General features: G+C 31.6%; 3 protein-coding genes across 11 annotated transcripts in view; 2 read left to right on the top strand and 1 right to left on the bottom strand.

Moving 5' to 3' along the window:
• The first annotated feature begins 1395 nt into the window (after window positions 1–1395).
• On the top strand, window positions 1396–3685 carry LOC115889775 (spliceosome-associated protein CWC27 homolog). Its single transcript, XM_030909856.1, has 9 exons — window positions 1396–1536; window positions 1585–1735; window positions 1872–2081; window positions 2138–2318; window positions 2376–2485; window positions 2551–2791; window positions 2844–3022; window positions 3088–3226; window positions 3422–3685. Exons 1-9 carry the CDS (start codon window positions 1495–1497, stop codon window positions 3567–3569), a joined length of 1401 nt encoding a protein of 466 aa, XP_030765716.1. The 5' UTR covers window positions 1396–1494; the 3' UTR covers window positions 3570–3685.
• LOC115889773 (KAT8 regulatory NSL complex subunit 2) lies at window positions 3575–11790 on the bottom strand. 9 transcript variants are annotated; one of them, XM_030909851.1, is made up of 12 exons: window positions 11635–11765; window positions 11063–11125; window positions 10742–11014; window positions 10464–10687; window positions 10230–10401; window positions 10008–10171; window positions 9814–9950; window positions 9583–9705; window positions 9377–9520; window positions 8659–8685; window positions 7580–7762; window positions 3575–4034 (listed from the first exon to the last, which is right to left on the bottom strand). In XM_030909851.1, exons 3-12 carry the CDS (start codon window positions 10981–10983, stop codon window positions 3678–3680), a joined length of 1773 nt encoding a protein of 590 aa, XP_030765711.1. In that variant the 5' UTR covers window positions 10984–11014; window positions 11063–11125; window positions 11635–11765; the 3' UTR covers window positions 3575–3677. The 9 variants fall into 9 exon arrangements, with proteins under 9 accessions (XP_030765711.1, XP_030765710.1, XP_030765707.1 ...); XM_030909850.1 differs by having other exon boundaries at window positions 10742–11011; XM_030909847.1 differs by lacking the exon at window positions 11635–11765 and adding an exon at window positions 11254–11385.
• LOC115889772 (cyclin-T1) overlaps window positions 11682–21641 on the top strand; it is a 27123-nt gene continuing 17163 nt past the window's right edge. The window contains exons 1-3 of the mRNA XM_030909846.1: window positions 11682–12134; window positions 21118–21330; window positions 21388–21555. Of these exons, the coding sequence (XP_030765706.1) occupies window positions 11980–12134; window positions 21118–21330; window positions 21388–21555 (536 nt within the window). The 5' untranslated portion in view covers window positions 11682–11979. The remainder of the gene's footprint in view (window positions 12135–21117; window positions 21331–21387; window positions 21556–21641) is intronic.

Genomic DNA, 21641 nt, shown 5'->3' with positions numbered 1-21641 from the left:
TTGATTGACCTATTCAATTGTTTTCGTCCACTTCCTGTTTCACCGGAAATGACAGCAACTTTTGATTTTTAAATGACACCCTCGGTATTTTTTTACTTTATTCGATTGAAAATAACACTCTGAATAGAATGACATATCATATGTCGACTTTTGAAATTTTCGCATATGGTTTATTTGAAATTGTAACATGCGGTTCGTAACGAAAATTTGACTCGAAATACCAAGTGTGTGGTATCAAATTATTCGTAAAAAAATGTTTTTTTTTCGTGTTTTTTCCAAATATGCTAATGAGCCACCTTCGTTCCGTTCGAAAAAATTGAGATATGATTAAAAATACGATTTGAGCATTTTCTAACTGGTCAGGGCAAGACACTAAAAACATTAGGCGATCAAATCTATTTTTCCAAGGCTCCTTGATTAAGAATTAGTGTTTTTAACATGGAACTCTAGATTGAATTTTAAAATACGATTTTTTATTAAGCGAGAATGTCAAAAGTCTATATTGATTGTTAAAAGTTTATATTGATATGTCATTCTATTCAGAATGTCATTTTCTATCGAACAAAGTAAAAAGTACCGAGGGTGCCATTTAAAAATCAAAAGTTGTAGTCATTTCCGGTGAAACAGGAACTGGCCGACAACAATTGAATAGGTCAATCAATCCTAATTTATGTCATATACTAACATACCAAATCTAGTTTTTTTTATCTGAAAAAATAAAAAAGTTATAGAGGTGAACCACTTTTGACACGCACCCGGTATAGGTATATATTAATTTTATATTAACGTAATATAAAATTATAAAATTAACGGAACTTAATTAAGTTATAGATTTAACATTTAATGTAATATATGTTAAAAAATACAATATGATCGAAAAAAATGGCGTCGCAATGGCTTTGAAATGAAGATCGCTGTTATTTTATATGTAAAATTATATGGAGAACAGCATTGATCGTCATTTCCAAGCCAACTGGAGCCTTTTTTTCGCATACGGTACCTGTAAAAGACAAAAATAAAATTCAAAGTGCAGATTATATATTTCGTCGTTAAAATTTTTTGAAATTTTCACAGTAAAATGTCTCGGTTATTTTGGGCTTATTTGAAAAACGGTAAAGAGGAAATGTGTTTTTTTATCGAGATCTACCAGACCTGAAAATATTTTAATGTATGTTTTGGTTAATGTATGTTATGGTTTAATCTGGTTTAATGTATCCAATCGCAATACATCGATTTTGAGTCCAAATTTGAAACGATAAATCAGGTTCCAAATTCGCCGTTAAAAACAACAGCATACAAAAATTAGTTTTTTACATGTAATAATACAAATTCTATTTTTCTTTTACATACAACCCTGCTGACAACTAGTGAGGCAAAAGCCATAGAAATGAAAAGAAGAGATAAAAAACATAACCTTATTTTATTTTCCAAAATTCAAAATAAACATTTTGAGCTATTTTTATATTTATATAAATACTTTTTTAATCCCTCACTATGAGTAATATTTATATTTTAGAACCTCCAACTTCCGGAAAAGTAAGTACATTTACATGGCTTCTAAAGAAAGTAATAAATTAATTTTAGGTATTACTTAAAACAACAGCTGGAGATATCGATATTGAATTATGGGCTAAAGAAACGCCTAAAACTTGTCGAAATTTTCTCCAGTTATGCTTAGAAGGCTATTATAATAATACAATATTTCACAGAGTAGTCAAAGGATTTATAGTTCAAGGTAAAATTAATTTAAATTTATAATCAGAACTTAACATCATATTATTGGATATAGGTCTATTTTGTTATTTTCTTACACCACTAAACTTCTTAAACAAAACTCTAAGTTCCTATTAAAAAAAATATCAAACATTAAGGTGGTGATCCTAAGGGTGATGGTACAGGAGGAGAATCAATATATGGTGAACCATTTAAAGATGAGTTTCATCAACGATTGCGTTTCACCCGTCGAGGCTTACTTGCGATGGCGAATGCTGGAAAAGATGATAACGGCTCCCAATTCTTCTTCACACTTGAAGCAACACCAGAGCTACAAAACAAACACACAATATTTGGAAAAGTTACAGGTAATGTAACATTGATTATCCACATTATTTTCTAACAAACACCTTATTATTTCCAGGTGATACTGTATTTAACATGATTAAATTGGCTGAAGGACTTATTGAAGATGAACGACCAGTATATCCTTACAAAATATTAAAAACTGAAATTTTACACAATCCATTTCCAGATATTGTGCCGAGAGTCAAAGAGGTTCAAGTTAAAGAAAAGAAAAAAAAGGAAAAGAAAGTGGGTGTTAAGTAAGCAAAAAAATAACAAAAAATGTTGTAGTTTTATTTTTAATTAAAACTATTTAGAGATTTCAAACTTTTATCCTTTGGAGAAGAAGCTGAAGAGGACGAAGAAATATCAGCTAGAGAAAATGAAAAATTATCATCAAAAGGAAAATCTTCACATGATATTCTTAGTAAGTTTTATGATTTAAATTTGCTTGAAGCAATGAATTTAAAATTCATTTTTTTATTGAAATAGATGATCCGAAATTAAGTTCTCAAACAGAAGAAATCCCAAAAGATTTAGAAAATGCGGAAAGTGAAGATGATACAGAGAGGCAGCTGGAAAGTATCAGAAAAAAACTTAAAACTGGGCACAAAAAATCATCCAAATTGGTAGAAACTAAAACAAAAAGAACTGTTATTGTTGATGATGGTGACCAGGAATTGGAGGACTATTATCTCAATAAAGATAGAGACATTGAAAGACAGAAAAAAGTGTATGCATATAAAAAAACTCTTTAATATAGAGTATAACTTATGTTTTTATAGGGAAGAATTGAAGAAAGAGATTAAAAACGTAAAAAAAGAATATCATGAAAATAAACTGAAGAAAGAAGATCAAAAAGCCAAAGAATCAAAAGATAGCAAAGAGAAAGATGAAACTTTCCAAGAATATAATGATGAAGTTGACAAATACAAAAAGCTAAAGGTCTCACTACCTAAAAAAGGTAAAATTTTCATTTCTATTTAACTGACTGAAAACTTCTTGATTCGTTATACCTTGTGTTTACAGGAGCTGAAAGAGAGGCATTTACACTACAATTGTTAGAAAACTTCAAGAAGAAACTACACTCTAGTAAGGAATCTGAACCTGTGAGTGAGGAAGAAGAAACAGATAATAAAAATGAAAATATTGATAAGGATGAAACTTGGTTAGTAAATTTTGAAATGCTTCTAGTTAAATGTTCTTTTCCGTTTGATGATGCTCCTGGGTCCTTCTTTAGTTGTGACCATTCAAGTAGTATTAGTATTTAGTTAGTATTAGCCAGTACTATTTTACTGCAGTAATTTTAAGTGTTTTTAAATGGTTTTACCATATTTTTTAAAATAATCTGTTTATTTGATAGGCTACACCACAAACTACATTTCACAGACAATCTAGTTTTGGCCAAAGATGCCAACACTAAAGACGACGATTGGTTTGAAATCTACGATCCAAGAAATCCTCTTAACAAAAGAAGGAGAGGGGAACCAACAAAATCCAAAAACTCGTAATTTCTAAGGGAAAACTATATTATTTTTTACTTTATTTATACATGGATGGTACAACATAATGTAACTTCTAAACAGATTAAATTAAAGCTGAAAATTAAAGGTAATAAATCAATCAACGTCCATTTTATTTTCTGGGTTTTCTTCCTGCTCATTAGGTTTTTCCACGTTTTCCTCAGATCTGACTTCAACAGTATCGGCATTTTCAAATAACGTGGTTTCAGAATCCTCCTCATTTAAAAATGGGGTATTTTCAAAGTTATCGTTAATTGAATCTTCTTTTATTTCTTCTTGTGTTTCCTGAATATTAGAATTATCTTCGAGCGATGAAGCGTTAATATTTGACATTTCTCCATCAGTGTTTTCATCTTCGGTAACATTAATTTTCAGGTCAACTGATGCGGAATTTTCCAATAAATCACTTGACGTTTGTTCATTAAAACTGTCATTAAACGTTGAAGTAGTAAACTGAAAAAAATCTATGTTTAATTTGTTGACACATTTTTCTTTGCCAAGGGTATACCGTGCTGGCAACTGTTACTTTTGGGTCGGTATTTACATGTGTGGAAGTAAATCGCATAGGGATCTTATTAAGTCGGAATGAGAGAAATGCGACGGTGTGCTGTTGCGGCGTTGCCGGTACGCCTCTCCCTATCAAGTAAAGTAAAATTACGATCGCAAACCGCTTATTTTTAAACGACTTTTTTTTCGAAAAGATAACTATATAAAATCATTAGATATATTTCTGAGCATCTGAAATGGAATTATAAGGATATCGTTAGGGTGTCCATTTTTTATAACGATAAAACGTCAGTAATCGCGATAATTTAAAAAGTCTACTTTTTAACGCATAACACGCCATAACTTAAGAACCACTTTAGGCATCGAAACTTTTTTTTATTTTGAAGATCGGATCTTTTACAATATGTTTAAATAAGAAAAATTCGGTAAGGTTGTTTTTTCCATTCAAAAATTTTAAACAACCCATCCATTTACTTTTAGTGCATAGCAATTTTCAGCAATTGTGTAACTTTTTTATTTATAAAGATTTTCACATACTGTCTGCGAAGAAAATATAGCAGAAATGTTAAGAAAGTTTTTGAAAAAACTACAATCAATTATTTTTAATAGATTTCGAGATATCGATTTTCAAATTCAGAGTTCTAATAGCGCGACCACTGTCGAACACCGACTCAATTCCACTTATTTTTACCAAAAATGCAACTGCTTCTAACTTGCACTTAAAAACTTTCAAGCTGTAGGGAAAATTACAAGGACTCGTTAATACATAAAGAAATAAAGTATCGCGAGACGTAATTAAATCGTGAAGCCGAATGAATGATGTACACCCAAGAACGGTAAACTAATAGGATTGCTCATCCTATAAGACGTCTATTCGCCTCTTCCCGCGCTTTAGCTGACAGTTGTGACGTCATTGTAGTCCTTGACATGATAGTCTGTATTATTGGTTGCCTAAGGTAAACTTATAAAAACAACAGCTGAGAAATGTTGAGTTAATTATTATATTGATTTTAAGTGAAAAAGGTGTTTTTAGAGCTATAGAGAGTATAAATACGTTCATTTTGTGTTGTGGATTGTGACTAAGTGCTTATTAAGTGCCTACGGTATTTTTTATTAATTATTTTAAAGCAAATTATGGAAGTACTCTAAAAGAATGCCTGCAAGAGGTGATGCTGGGAACTGCTGTTCTTAAAAATGCATTATCCCAGTATTTAATACGATTTATACAGTTAATTTTCTATACTGCATACATATAAGGTGTTTAAATAAATAAACTAAATAATGAATGTTTTGCATACGGCAACCAATAATACACACACTATCATAACAAGGACTGCAATGACGTCACAAAGCGGGGAGTTTTCGCATGCACCTGGCAGACACTTTCGGCTGAATGAGCAGTCCTATTAGGTTAACTGTTCTTGATGTACACCTTTCCCTAGAACTTTAAGTACTGACAGAGGTACTGATTGGTTCGCCCGTCGCCCGGTCGACAAATCTACTATATCCCCTTCCACGTCTCTTAGCAATGTGCACAGTTACTCGGTTTATTTCTTAGTACTGTCACGGCACATAAAACAATCGGCACGCCAACTCTGCTCAGATTCCTTTGTTTAAAATTTCTATAAAATTTGACCTTGACAGAGCCATTATCGTTTCCTAGTCAGGGCCGGATTAAAACGTATCAAAAAATTTCTCAGAAAATACGACAGGGTCGTATTAAAAAAATACTGTAATTGACTGAAACTGAATTTTATTTACACAATACTTTTGTCCAAACAAATGAATCCTTAACCGCGCATACTTCTCGACAAGTAAAAATGAAAAAATCAATTAAATTTTCACTGTAGAGAATAGACAATTAAAATTAAAAAACATGCAACTAACAAAAACATGCCAGGAGTTACAAACAAGAATTAAAGAAATACCAATAAAATATTTATTGAACAATATAAAGAGGCTACGTACAAATTATGCCCATCAATGGGCAAATTTTATTAATATTCAAATTTCACAAATTAATAAATCCACAATTTTTTTGAGAAACTTCTATTTTTTTCATGGCAGGAAACAAAGTAGGTACATTGTATTTTATACAGTTACAAAGTGAATTGGTAAACATTTTAAATTCAAAATGAACAGAACGCAACTTGTACCTTTTGTGGGCCTTATTTATATCTTCAAAATATATTGTTAACTTATTTTAGATATACTCATTTTATTTACTTTTATAATTATAATTAAATTAATAGTATAATGATTTTTAAATTTAGTTTTTAATGTCTAGATACAACATTAAATTTTACTAAATATTTAACATTAAATCTTACTAATATTAAAGTTTGTTAAAATTTTTAATTAGATCTTCCTATTTAGCTGAATGTCCTAATATGTATACTACTGTTTTTTTTTCACAACTAAAATATGTTAAAATAATTAATCACATATATACAAACCTAATAGGATCTCTAGGAAACAGAAAGAAACTTTTCTTGAACAACAAAAATAAAACTACTAAAACAAATTATATTACATTATAATAATACTAGCTCCCGTATATAGCGTTTGACGCCTTGGGAGTAGCAAGGTACAGCTTCCCATACTAGAGCCGTTCGGTATACAAAGGAAGGTAATGTGGCTAGCACTACGCTTCAACCGCCTATTGTTTCTCGAAATTTCGCGTTACCTCAGGATTGTGAATCCCAAGTACTCATTTAAGGCTGAGTCGACCTAGGTACCCAAACTATTTTTATTTTAATAAAAATTGTCGGCTGATGAAATGCCGGGTGTGGGATTCGAACCCACTACCTTGAGATTGGTAGACGAGAGCCTGTACCTCTACGCCACCGGGCACCTTTTAGCAATTATAATACATAAGAAACGAAAATAAAACTAGAAAAACCAAATATATCACATAATAAACAAAAATAAAACAACAAAAACAAAATATATCATTCAAGAAAAAATCAAAATAAAATAAGTCGCACGCTACTGACCCGAATCTGCCGTAACCGTGTGTTGTCGCTGAAAAAACTACGACACTGGTTACTTTCTGTTGATGGAAACGCAAATGGCGGCGTGCGCGAGGATATGCGCGTAGCGTTCCCGCCAAAGCGAGTCGGCCTGCCGTGTGATTTATATGCCGTGGTACTGTTGTCTCTTTATTCAGTACATTATAAACGCATTGTACTCTTCTTACATACGGAAATCTCGACCCAAGACTAATCTTTGCCAGCCCTTAGTATTATGTCCAATAAAACCGATATTTAGAATATTCTATAAATAGTTGCAGGGGAGTAAATAAATATTTTGGAATTGTTCCTGTCAGATTTTCTTTGTTTTATGTAATATTAACAAATAAAAATCTAATTTTAAATAAAAAAAACTCATTTCAAAATCATTTCAAGTCCCTGTATATATTATAATGTCCCTGTAGGAATTTCTGGATCACAAAAACCTAAAATAAAATATATTTAAATTGTGAGTCTTACCTGAAGTGAAGATGGTAAGTTTTCAGTAGAATCTTCAAACAGTAAGGAAGGTAATGTTTCCATTTTGGGCAAATCCTGAGGTAATGAATAATCAAGCATTTCTGTTTTTACTGTCTCTCCAGTAGGCATTGCATAATGAGGCGGTAACTCTAATGTATCATCAATGTCTGACTCTGATTCCTTCTATAAAATTAAATATATAAAAATTAATATTCAATTTTAATAACCAAAAATTTGAACAATATCCAACAAAGAATTTGCAACAAACGGGAAAAAAATAATTTTGAGTTATTGATACAAGTTTATTTGTAGAAACAATTGTGCATACCCAAGTTCTTACACAGTGTGTACCAAAAAGTTTGTAACAAAGTTACTAATTATTTATTTATTGATGTACATCTTACAACACCACAAGAATTATATAAAAATAACAAGAGGGTGCCATTAATGCACAAACTAAATTTAAATTCAAATATTTAAATTATTACTCAATTTTATTATAAATTAATTAATACTTTCAAAAAAAAATCTATGCATATAGATGTATATAAATTATGACATATAAAAGATACATGATGGCAGTAGCCACTTTAATTCACAGGTAAATTTATTTTCTGTCATTTTAGATGTTGCCTGTCAAAATATTCACTCGCTCGGTGGAGAGACTATACCTAGATAAATAAAAATAAAATTCTGAACAACTTTCCTCTTTGATAATATGATATGTCATTTGCCCCATTATATTTTTAAATTGTTTCTATGATAATTATCACATGACATGTCAAAACAATTTTTTTTTATTCATGGGCATGCTGAATTGTTGCCACAAAAGTTGTTTTTTTGCGACAACTCGATAAAAAAATACCTCCCAATGGAAATATTTTTTGTAAAGATTCCAAGATAAATAATTAAAATTTAGTTTGTAAATTTGCATTGCTAAACTATACTTTAAAGCAGAAATTTACTTAAAATGTTGCTTTAGATTCCAATTTTATAACTTAAGGTATAAAAGGCTGTTTTAAAAATAATATGGTACTAATACTCAATTTCATGCACTGAACAAAACACGACAAACTCACCCTTTTACGTTTTGTTCCTTGTGAAGTCTTGATGGAAAAAATAAAAAAATAACTACTAAATATCGTTAAATAACAACTATCTTGACTCATTAAATAGAGCGCGTTTTTAGTTGAAATAGCAGACTAATATTATACTTAATTTGGAGTCAGCCTGTATATACCAAACAATATGTATAGCTTTTTTAGTATGATTACTTTTTAAGAAAAAATAGCCAATTTCAATACCATATGATCGAAAAAACGGCGTCAAAGTCAGCTGGGAATGACAATCGATGATAATTTTGCTGAGGTCAAGCCCTAGACTTCATTACTGATAATAGCGCTTACTGCCAGTTGGCCTTAAGAAGGTTGTAATTTATTTTTATATTAAGTAAAAATAATTTTTAAACGGTGTAGTTTAAAATTGAAGAAAAAATAATTTATTGAAATTAGATATGTCTCTAGAAACGTTCTATACTTCTTTAATCTAAATAAATAGTGGTAATTTTTGATATATTTTATGTAAATAACGTCTAGAGATTGACATCGCCAAAATTATCTTTGATTGTCATTCCCAAGCCATGTTTGACGCCGTTTTTTTCGATCATACGCTACTTTAGAACGATTTATACATCTTAACATAGTTTTTAAATTTTTCGTAGTTGCAATATATTCAAAAATATTATTTTAAATAACCCCCCCCCCCCATTAATTTTATTAATAAAAACATCAAACTTACTCTAGGCTGATGGTATGACCTAATTGGGGGTATTTCTACATGTAATTTGCAGGTACTGTCATCAAATATCGCTTCTACTGGTGTGTTACATTCAATATCCCCATTTGCTTTTCCACAGGCTTTAAATAGCACTTGACTTTGATCCTACAAAAAGAAATTTAGTGTCTTTTTTTGTTGTTAGGGAGGCATAAGAATATTTTTTTTACCTCTAAAATATGTCGCCGACAATGTCTGGCCATGGGAAGAACTTTTTCTCCGCATTTTACTCCGCCTTCAGAAAATGTACATTTCGTAAGTCCGCCTGACCTTACTGGTAAACCATCAGATATCTTAAATAAATTATATAGTTCAATTTATAAGATCTTAAATGTACTTCATAAAGCAATTTAAAAAATTGTAGCACATTTTATATGATAATAAAAATTCTGATTACTAACCTTCGCTCTTATGTCATGTAGTCTTTTACTGAGAATAGCTTCTTGTCCATAGGCATGATGATATTTAATGTATTGTTTTAATTTTCTATACAGCCTTTGTTCCTTTGGATTGTCTTTTACTTGGTTATAAATATTACCTAGAACAGCCAATAAAATTATAACAGTCAATTAAAGATAGCTGATTTATAATTTACAACACGTTTCCTTTTCTCGTCTTAAGGAATGTAAATATTTCCTCCTTTTTTCACGCAACACATGCTGCAAATATCTATACTGTTCAATATAAAGAGACTGCAACCTCACTAATTTATCACGAGTAAGTAATGAAATTTCTTCTGCAGTGTAAACGTTTGCATGTCTAAAATAATACACCCATTTTCATATAAGTTATAATAATCAAGTTTAATTTTAGCTACTTCAAAACATCTTCCTCTTCAGAATCGATACTTTCATTATCAGAACTATCTGCATTTACATCTGGCCATACAGATGCTAAAGTCGATGGTTCAACATCGCTCTCAGATTCACTGCACATATCTAAGACTTCATTACATTGTGTTGTATAAACTGAATTTGCATCAATATCGACTAAAAATAAATTTAAAATTAAACTTACCATATACTTTATGAGAATAGAACATTGCACATACCAAAAGGATCAACACTTTTAGTAGCTTTCAAATTTGCATTATCTTCTAAATAGTTACGTTCCTCATCTGATATATAGCTAGAAGATGAAGCAGTTCTATTTCGAGGCTTTCGTACATAATGAGATAATTTTGTTAATAAAGATTCTGTCGATAAAGGCGGTGGGTTTTTGGCATTCTGTTTATTCCTCACTATTGTTGATTTTAAAGCATGCTCGTTACAATATCTGGAAAAAGAATAATTTTTATAAATACATATTTAAAATAAAAAATATTCTCACCCATATTCTTTTTTCTCTCCTTTTGGTGCTGGTAAATGACATCTTTTACCATTGTTTTGATAAATGTAATTACATTGTTTGAATGGGGCATTCTTGTCATTTAATATATGTCTTAAACAATATTTATATCCATCAATAGTTAACTGCGTACATTGATAAGATTCGTAGTCGCATTGTTTCTTGTTTTTGATCTCTAATTCCAACTGTGCTCTTAATTCCGCCATGGAATCTGTGCTTGCCATTTCTAAATTTATTTTAAAGCTGCGTGAACTGCTAAAATTTGATTATAAATATAGGAACCAGCCTTAATATACATTGTACCTGCACAGAGACTTGGTTTTTAACACATTTAAAACACGAAAAATACTTGGAAATCCAAACAAACTGGAATATCAAACCAGAAACCAAAATATGATCAAAAAATCTAAATATTGCTAGACCACAGAAAAGAAAATATAAACAAAGAAAAATACCCACAGAATTTCAAAAATAAATTTAAACCACAGAATAACCTGATTTTAACCAATAAAACATAACCATGATCTGTCACATGATTAAAATATCGCATTTTTCTCCAATGGCATTGCAAACAGGAACTTCCGGCGACATGTCAATATGAATGACAGATTTGACAACAGTGACATTTCCTGAATCAGTTTAGTTGTTGTTTAAGAGTTTTTTTTTCTAAATTAAAGTGTTTTAAATATGTACGCGTTTTAAAAACAATTCATCTAAAATTATAAAAGTGCTACAAATCACCATTTTCTAGTATATTATGTTTATACTAAAAAAAGTGTTTAATTTGGTTATCGTGGTTGGTCGGCCATCGAATTGTGAATAACATCTTTCTAGGAATACTGTGTATGTATTTTCAAATTATATCAATAATTTACCTTCTTCAAGTATTAAAAGTATCGCCCAAGTTCATTAAAAACTCTAAGTTTGTTACACACTTGCTATATCAATTTTATCTTCAGTAATACACTAATAAATCGACAAATTTGCATCCGGACTTGATCATCGTGAATAGCTCAAAATTGAAGTGACGTAAAAGCAGTATTCGAGAAATTCCTTAAATACAAAAATACTCTTTACTTTTCAAGTTTCCTAAAAATATACTTTACGGACATTAACATGTTATGTTGATTACTCTATTTTTGCGTTTCAATGTATCAAAATTATAAACTAGGGCAAAACGCCATATCTGTTGCCTATTTCTCGTGTCGCGTTAAGTGTAAATGGCTAACACAGGCAATAGCGACAAATGGTATTTTACCAAAGACCAGCTGGAAACTACACCGTCAAGATTATGCGGATTCGATGCATATAAGGAACTACAATACAGACAACAAGCAGCCAATTTCATACAGGACATGGGGCAAAGACTAAAAGTGTATCCTTTCAAATTGCATCTTGAACCTTGAATCACGCACGGGTTCTTTTTTGTACAGAAAGGCATGTTCAAGTAGTAGAGAGAGCTGAATAGTCCATCGAGCCTGCATCGAGGTAATTTACCGATAAATTGGGGATTTTGAATTGTTTTTTTCTAGGATTAATTTTATAGTTGCGCAATTAAGTGACGTCTGCACATGCTCTCTTTAAAGAAATTTTCTTGTTTATTGATTTTTTCATTAATAACCTTGACCCCATAATGATTTCAAAGGTTTCATTTCATTTATTAGGTTATGTTACATTTTGCCAGCTAAAGTTAACAAAATAAAAATATTTGTTTTAGGTACTTCTACATCTATTTTGATATTTGTAAATTCCCTACTACTAAAAAAAATCATTGTTATTCTTTATTAATTGTTAATTTATATTATTATTTCGTCAAATCGTTTATGTATTTGATATAGGAAAAATAAATAGATAAAATAACTTTACTCTGATGTTTATATTTTATTCAATTCTTTTTTTTTATTTTTCTTTTATTTATTTTCCCAATTTTTAATTCCAGTATTAAGCTAGTTCTTATTTGCACCTTATCTCAATCAGATCTGGTGAGAACTTACATCTACATAGACCATAAATGAATAGTAACTAGAGATTTTATAAAATAATTATTCGACAATAATTTTTATATTTATAGTAAATTGGATTTTTTTATTGTCAATTTTTTAAATTATACCTATTGCTATATTATGTTTTATTATAAATATTAGCCAATTGGTAGTTTTCTACCTAAGTTATTAAATATAAAAATAAAGGAAGGCAGTAAAACAGAAAAAATAGATCATCATTACAAAAGGTCATGTAAACTAGAAATAGCGTTTTTATAATGACAGGTCATTCTTAGGTCTCTCCTTTTAAATTGTATTTTTGATTCCGATAATTTCACTACGACAGCAGTCATTATAATATTTCAGTTAACTCTTTGTTATTCAAAGTCAGTAATAATCTATAATGAAAATATAATTATTATAATTATAAATAATTTTAAATATAAATACCTATTATCGCTGCAATTATAAGTATAATTTGAGAATAGTTTTAAGCTAATATTTTGAACTGATGAGTACAATAATACAGGAATTTTAATTTTTGTTTTACTTCCATGAGGTAATTTAGGAGATGTTTACATCATTAAACAAATATTGCTTAGGATTTAAATTGGTATATTATGTTTTGTTGGATGGGATAGTTTAACACTTTACACTAAAAGATAATATTAATGGAATTAAAACAGATCTAATTAATAGCTTATAAAAAATCTTTGAAAAAGTATTATAATACAGGGTGTCCCACAATTAGTGCGACAAACTGAAAGGGGTTGTAGAAGGCATCAAAACAAGTCATTTGAGTATAGGAACCCATGTCCGGTATTATTAAAATGAGCGGAAGGGAACTTGACTGGACGTGCACTGAAGTACCAACACGGACTGCACGCCCTATTATCAACAGCGAACAGGCGTGCGCATTTGTGTCTTCAACAGACTGGACGGCACTTTGAGCAGTTTGTGTAAATATTTTGAATAAATAATGCAACTTGAAATTTACGTTTCGCTCCACCTCCAATGACTTGTTTTGATGCCCTCTACAACCCCTTTCAGTTTGTCGCACAAATTGTGGGACACCCTGTATAAAAATCAATAATATACAACTAAAGATTACTTATAGTTGCTATAAAGTAACTACCTACAAGTAGTAAATTATATATTTTTTTTTTAAATAAATAAATGATGCAATTCTGTATTAATATATTTGTCACAAACGCTGATGGAATCATGATTGGTAAATAATAACACAAAATAATTATTTGCAAAGAAAGGATAAAATTCATTGGTAAATAATATCACAAAATTCTTGGAATGTTTAGGTTTAAACAAATTGAAATGTAATTTACATGTAGAATATTGTTAAGTCTCCCTTGTGCTCTCAAGGCTGAACTAACTGGACGGGTTCTATTTTACTTGCGTGGATTCTGAACCGCAGTTCTCAGCCATATTATGGCTTTCTGATTGAACCAGTGTCAAAATAGGCTCTTAGCCAAAAATCCGGCATGTGACCAGCGAGAATGAGCAATGTATCTCGATAGATTAAATTTAACTCAGTTAGAACAAAAGCACAACGGATTCCCGTCCAAATTCCTACATCTTCTAGCGTCGCTTAACTTCAATAACAGATCAGGAATCCGTGTTATTGTAGCTGGGCCGTGGCCCACTGAAAGAAGCTATAACTTTCAAAATACATAATTAACATTATCTTATTTGGGTACTTGTTATAGGTACATATACCTACTGTATGATATAAAAATAACAGCATCAAGTTGGCATGACAATGATGATTGATGACATTCACCATATACAGGGTCCGGCAATAGTGTGTCGGGCATCTGTAGCTCCTAGAATAAAAAAACTTACTAATTTTTTGTGGAAAGTATAAGCAACATTCCCAAGTTTTTTTTTATTCTAGGAGCTACAGATGCCCGACGCACTATTGCCGGACCCTGTATAGTTTTACATAAAATGACAGCGATCTTCATTTCCAACTCAAATCTGGCGACTTTTTTTCAATCGTATAGTTTTATCTTTGGATAAAATTTTGTTATATCGAGATTTTTTAAACCTTTATGTTTATATTTTATATATATGGGCCTGGTATTGGTGAATAGTTTAACTTATCTGTTATGCCGTGTTCTCTATCGTAATATTCTGTGGGTTAATAAAAATAAATGTTGTCAAATGGTCTTCTATCTTCTTTATCTGGATATTATATTATAAAGTTGCACTTTGATTCATTTTGAAGATTGACAGATATTAACTGATCTTTATTAAAACTAAGTTTAAAATTTAAGTAAACTCAGTTTTCTCAAATCCTATTGGTCGTCTACTTTGAAAACTGACAACTTCAACAGTAGAAAGAAAAGATTAACAACTAACTTTTGATGTACGCTGTATACGAATTTTGAGGAAAAAGTTTATCGTAACCTTTAAACAATTGAAAATATAAGCTAATAATTTGATACAAAAATGAATCTACCGGGTGCGTCTCAAAAGTGGCTCACCCCCTATAGCTTTTTTATTTTTTCAGATAAAAAAACGATATTTGGTATGTTAGTATATGACATAAATTAGGATTGGTTGACGTATTCAATTGTTTTTGGTCACTTCCTGTTTCGCCGGAAATGACTACAACTTTTGATTTTTAAATGACACTCTCGGTATATTTTTACTTCATTCGATAGAAAATGATATTCTGAATAGAATGACAAATCATATGTCAACTTTTGACATTCTCGCTTAATAAAAAATAGTATTTTAAAATTCAATCTAGAGTGCCATGGCTATGTTAAAAACGCTAATTCTTAATCAAGGAGCCTCGGAAAAATAGATTTGATCGTCTAAAGTTTTTAGTGTCTTGTTCTAGCTGGTTAAAAGATGCCCAAATCGTATTTTTAGTCATATCTCAATTTTTTGAAATGGAACAAGGGTGGCTCATTAGCATTTTTGAAAAAAAAATCGGATTTGGTACCACACACTTGGTATTTCGAGTCAAATTGTCGTTATGAGCTGCATATTACAATTTCAAATAAACTATATGCAAAAATGTCAAGACTTGACACATGATATGTTATTCTATTCAAAGTGTCATTTTTTAAGTAAAAAAATTCCGAGAGTGTCATTTAAAAATCAAAAGTTGTAGTCATTTCCGGTGAAACATGAAGTAATCAAACACGGTTGAATACGTCAATCAATCCTAATATTTATGTCATATACTAACATACCAAGTCTCGTTTTTTATCTGAAAAAATAAAAAAGTTATAGGGGGTGAGCCACTTTTGAGACGCACCCGGTATAGATTTACTAATAAACGTGAATAACCTTTAGTAAACATACATTTGGACTAACAAATAAATGTAACAAATTTTTGAATAGTGTATTTTGTTTAACTTCTACAGAAGTTCTATGATAGAAAAAGAAAACGGCGTCTAGTTAGCTTGGAAATGACGTTCTATGGCATTCCCTATATAATTTTATATATAAAATGACAACGACTTTCATTTTCAAGCCACCTCTGACGCCGTTTATTTTTTGATCGTATGGTCGTATAAATAAATGCACTATTCTTATATCCGACATGAAGGCGAGAATCGTACTAATAGGATTTTGGAAAAAATTAAATTACAAATAGGCGGTATTTACAAGTAAGTACTGAAAATATTATATATATTAGAACAAATTAAATTAAACAGAATTAAGTACCCTTCACAGTGATTTTTTTTGACTTAAATACCCTGTTGAATAATGGTTCAAATTTTGTTTAGAAAACATTATTTTATGTGAATAAAAAAACTGTTGTTTTCCGTTTTTCTTTCTTTATTTCCTTTTTTACACAATTACAACGTTCCAGAGAATTATATCACACATTACAATAAAGTGGTAAAAATATGCGCGCTATCCCTGCCTGATGCCTGTTTTTAAATAGTTTCCAGAATCTAAATTTGAATGGTCTGGCTAGGGTGTTCTTAACGTGACCTATTTTGAAATTGTCCCATTATTATCACAAAAGTCATTGCTTCTTTTTTACAAACCCTGATAAGCATTTTTGGTGTGTTCCACTTCTGATGTATCTAAGAATTTTGGACCCATATGAAAACAAAATTATTTCAAGTTTCTCTGCTTCCTGTCAAGCTCCAAATAAAATAGTCAATATTAAAGCGTTTCATTTCGTATACGAGGGAGCTGGAAAATACAACATTCGCTCAATAGTAAAATGGTAGCATTTTCAAAATACGTAAAAAAGTTGTTTAGATTAAACAGTAGAAACTAGAGCCTTTAAGTCGTCTATTATTCTGTGATCGTAGATCACAGCTTCTGAAACGTTGTCACAAAGGCAGTGATGCCATGGGGGTAAAATATTCTCTCACTTATGATTTTTTCGTAGCAATATGTGTAGTACAATATGATCAAAAAGTTTTATGATCAACTTCTGCTTCTTACTCGTCCATCTCTTTATGTTCGTTAAAGTCAACGAACTTTGGAACGCTGCGCGCTGTCGCAACGGCAGTAATGCCACGGGCATAAAATATTCTCTTGATTTATGGATGTGATCAAATGGTTTTATGTTTAAATTTTGCCCCTTACTGAACTATCCTTCCATGATCGCAAGTCACAGACTTCTGGAACGCTTTCGTAAAGACAATAATGCCAAAGAGATATCACGTACTGTCTCTTGCTCGTCTATCCTTCGATGATCATAAGTCACAGACTTCTAAAACGCTTTCGTAAAGACGGTGATGCCAAAAGGATGAAATATTCTCTATTTTATGGATTTTTCGAAATAATATATGTATGCGATCAAAAAGTTTTATGGTCAAGTTCTGCTTCTTGCTCGTCTATTCTTCTATGATCGTAAGTCACAGAATTCTGGAACACTTTTGTAAAGGCGGTGATACCAAAAGGATAGAATATTCCCCGATTTATGGATTTTTCGCAACAATATGTATGCGATCAAAAAGTTTTATGATCAAGTTCTGTATCTTGCTCGTCTATCCTTATAAGATCGTAAATCACAGGTTTCTGAAACGCTTTCGCAAAGGTGGTGATGGCAAAAGGATGAAATATTCCCTGATTTATGGATTTTTTGCAACAATATGTATGCGATTCCCCGATTTATGGATTTTTCTCAACAATATGTATGCGATCAAAAAGTTTTATGATCAAGTTCTGTATCTTGCTCGTCTATCCTTATAAGATCTCAAATCACAGGTTTCTGGAACGCTTTCGCAAAGATGGTGATGGCAAAAGGATGAAATATTCCCTGATTTATGGATTTTTTGCAACAATATGTATGCGATCACAAAGCTTTATGATCAAGTTTTGCCTTTTGTTCGTCTATCCTTCTGATTTAAGTCACAAAATTGTGCAACGCTTTCGCAAAAACGGTGACGCCAAAATGATGAAATATTCCTCAATTTATGGATTTTTTGTAACAATATATATAGTACAATGTGATCAAAAAGTTTTATGGTAAAAATGTAGCTTCTTGCTCGTCTATCTCTCTATGAACGTTAGTCACAGAATTCTGAAACGCTTTCGCAAATACGTTGAAACCAAAAGGATGAACTATTCCTCAGTTTACGGAATTTTCATAACAATATCTATAGTACAGTGTGATCAAAAAGTTGTATGATCAAGTTCTGCTTCTTACTCGTCTATCCTTCTGATTGTAAGTCACAAAATTGTGGAACGCTGTCGCAAAGAGGGTGATACCTAAAGGATGAAATATACCTCAATTTATGGATTTTTCATAACAATATGTATATTAGAATGCGATCAAAATGTTTTATGATCAAGTTCTGCAATTGTCTGGCCGAGGACTCTAAAACACTGTCGCAAAGGCGGTACCGGCAAGACTGTAAAATATTTTTCTATGTATGGATTTTTGTAACAATGCGATCAAAAAGCTTTATAATCAAGTGCTACCGATTACCCTTCTGTCCTTTGACTTTAGGTCACAGAATTCTAGAATGCTGTTGCAAAGGCAGTGATGTGTGACTACACATGTGTGCACTAAAAATATTCTCCAAATTTATTGAATTTTGTAACAATATGATCAAATTCTGCATTTTTCTCGTCTATCCTTCTACAATTGTCTGTCCCAGAATTATGAAACACTGTCCCAAAGGCAGTAACGACAAGAAGGTAAAATATTCTTCAATTTATGGATTTTTGTAATAGTGTGATCAAAAGGTTTTACGATCAAGTGCTGCCGATTACTCGTCTGTCTTTCTATGATCGTAGGTTACAGTATTATGGAATCCTTTTGCAAAAGATATGATGTCATGAAATTAAACTATTTCCTAATTTCGAATTTTCCGTAGCAGTTTGATCAAAAAGTTTTATAATAAAGTGCTGCAGTTTACTGATTTTGGAAAAAATGCTACTAACTTACTACGAGTATTATGCTAGCAGCAAGGCAACGTTAAAATAATTAAAATCGCAAAACAAATTGGGGTTATTTAGGTTCTAATTGAGTTCAATTTTGTTTTTGTAATTTTGGCAATTTTAACGTTGCATCTTTGAGCCTATGTCTAGCGGTAATGAGACAAAACTGATATATGATTACAATGATGTATGCGCTGTTGAAATCAGAGGTAGCTGTTAACACCTTCTTTCAAAATCCGCCAAAGCAATTAACTAACTTTAATTTCTTACTTAAAAAATTGCTCAGTTATATGGATAATCATCGAAATATATTTTAAATAGGTAGAATCCTATCTGTTCTGTTGACGGGGAGAGTACAATTATTGGACCAAGCAAAGTACTATTGGACCCCTTGTAGGTCCTCCCCCAGGTGACGCACTTCGTTTAAACCACCTGACAACCTAATTTTGTAAAGAAGGTAGTGGTAAGGCTACAATAGGCCGAACTGTATACCGAATGCACTCTCTGATCGACAATAGAGCCAGTCAATCGCATATTACCTCCTGAATCGTCTCGTATTAGTGTTTCGATTCTCTGTTAAGTTACCTTCATTTTTTGAAGGTGGCAATGTCTGGTTATTCTTTAGGATTTTTGGAGTGCGAAGACATGCTTCTGGACATCGTCAAAAATGTCATCGTTATTGGAGTATATACATACACGCAAAATTTCTTTAGGTCGTTAAAGCTGCAGCTTTATTCTTAGCCGTTTCTTTCATCCCAGTACTCCTTAAGAGGGCCAGTCCAAATATTTAAAGCGATTGCCGTTTTGTTGCTACTTGTGCATGTCCTCAGACCCGACAAGGTGAATGTGTGCTTGACGTTCTTCTCTCTCTTCAGTCCTTCACCCTACGTGAGAGCAAACTGAGAGTATGGTGACATCATGTGTTGATTCCCCTCACTTCCTCGGACCAAATTGTTCGACACTGCGACATATGTGAGGCTTCGGGAAGGTTGTGGCCCACTAGGGTTTTGACTTGGTCTACCCACCTCTTAGGTGGCCTTCCACGTGATCGTCTTCCTTCTACCTTCCCCTCCACCATCAGTCTCTCAATTGAGGTGCCACTCCTAGCAATATGGCCAAAATATCGGAGGATTGACTAAATCAACAATCGAGGTAATCAGACGTGTCTCAATTTTCAGTTCCTCCATAACTGAGATGTTTGTTCGATGAGCCGTCCATGGTATTCGCAACAATCGATATACTCACACATCTGACGTTCATTGACGTATATAGCAGGATTTATCTAGCTTTTTTTACTACTAGCCGTTTATCATTAATAGTGACATGCCTATCTACAGCAAAAATTGAGAATTGAAGACGTTTTAATTGATATAAAATAAGTTCTAACTTACCCTGTATATGTCATACAGTAATATAGTGTATTTTAGTATCCTCGTTATGAAAATGATGCAAAATATTTCCAATTAAAGAATATTAAGAATATCATATTTTGGGAGAGCTTTAAATTTGCTTTTAGTGCAGAAGTAATCATAGTTTAAAAACCACTCAATAAAAATTATGACATCGTGGTACCGTATGATCGAAAAAAAACGGCGTCAGCGATGGCTATGAAATGAAGATCGCTGTCATTTTATATGTAAATTTATATGGGAAATGTCATCGATTGTCATTTCATAGCCATCGCTGACGCCGTTTTTATTCGATCATACGGTACTTTTGGAATGAGAATTTTAATAAACATAACAAATTATAAAGCCAGGGTCGCCCTGTATATGTCTAATATTCGTAGTTTTCCTTAGATCCTCGGTTAGATATTGTGCTTCTTGATAAGATGTAAAAATTTGCTATTGCAACAGCTCAAAAGTGGACTTGCTCATATACTACAAATTGATTTAAAGACTACTGCTGGACATGCCTTTTAATAAAATGTGTATTTATATTTGTAAATTTTACATGAAAAGAAGTATTTCCTTAATAGCTTTTATATAGATCACAGTTATGTATTAACACTGCAATTGTATACATGCATCGATTTTATGTATTTCACTCCTTCACTGACTTCCCATGGTACCAAATGGCAGCGGCAGCTCTATTCTTAGCCGCCAAAGTAGAAGAACAACCTAGAAAATTAGAATACGTCATTAGAGTAGCCAACATATGCAAGAACCCTAGGGATTCTGCGTTTGACATCAATTCTGAAAGGTATGTAAAAAGTAAAGCGTTAATTATATATTTTATACAATATTTTTTGTGTTATAGATATATCGCCCAGTCGCAAGATTTGGTATTCAATGAAAACGTTCTACTACAGACATTGGGTTTCGATGTGGCCATAGATCATCCGCATACATATGTTGTAAGATGTTGTCATTTGGTTAGAGCTAGTAAAGATTTAGCTCAAACTTCATATTTTATGGCTAGTAACAGGTAAGCAAAATTTTCCTTAGTGTTGTTTGATGATACCCTTGGATAAACCAAACAGTGTTCAAGTTAAAATTAAAGAGTTAAATGCA

Source organism: Sitophilus oryzae, unplaced genomic scaffold (genome assembly GCF_002938485.1).
Source record: "Sitophilus oryzae breed Bouriz unplaced genomic scaffold, Soryzae_2.0 scaffold_847_pilon_pilon, whole genome shotgun sequence".
NCBI classification, from domain to species: Eukaryota; Metazoa; Arthropoda; class Insecta; order Coleoptera; family Curculionidae; genus Sitophilus; species Sitophilus oryzae.
Note: the sequence above shows the minus strand (reverse complement) of the source record. Positions and strands in the feature narration are given on the sequence as shown.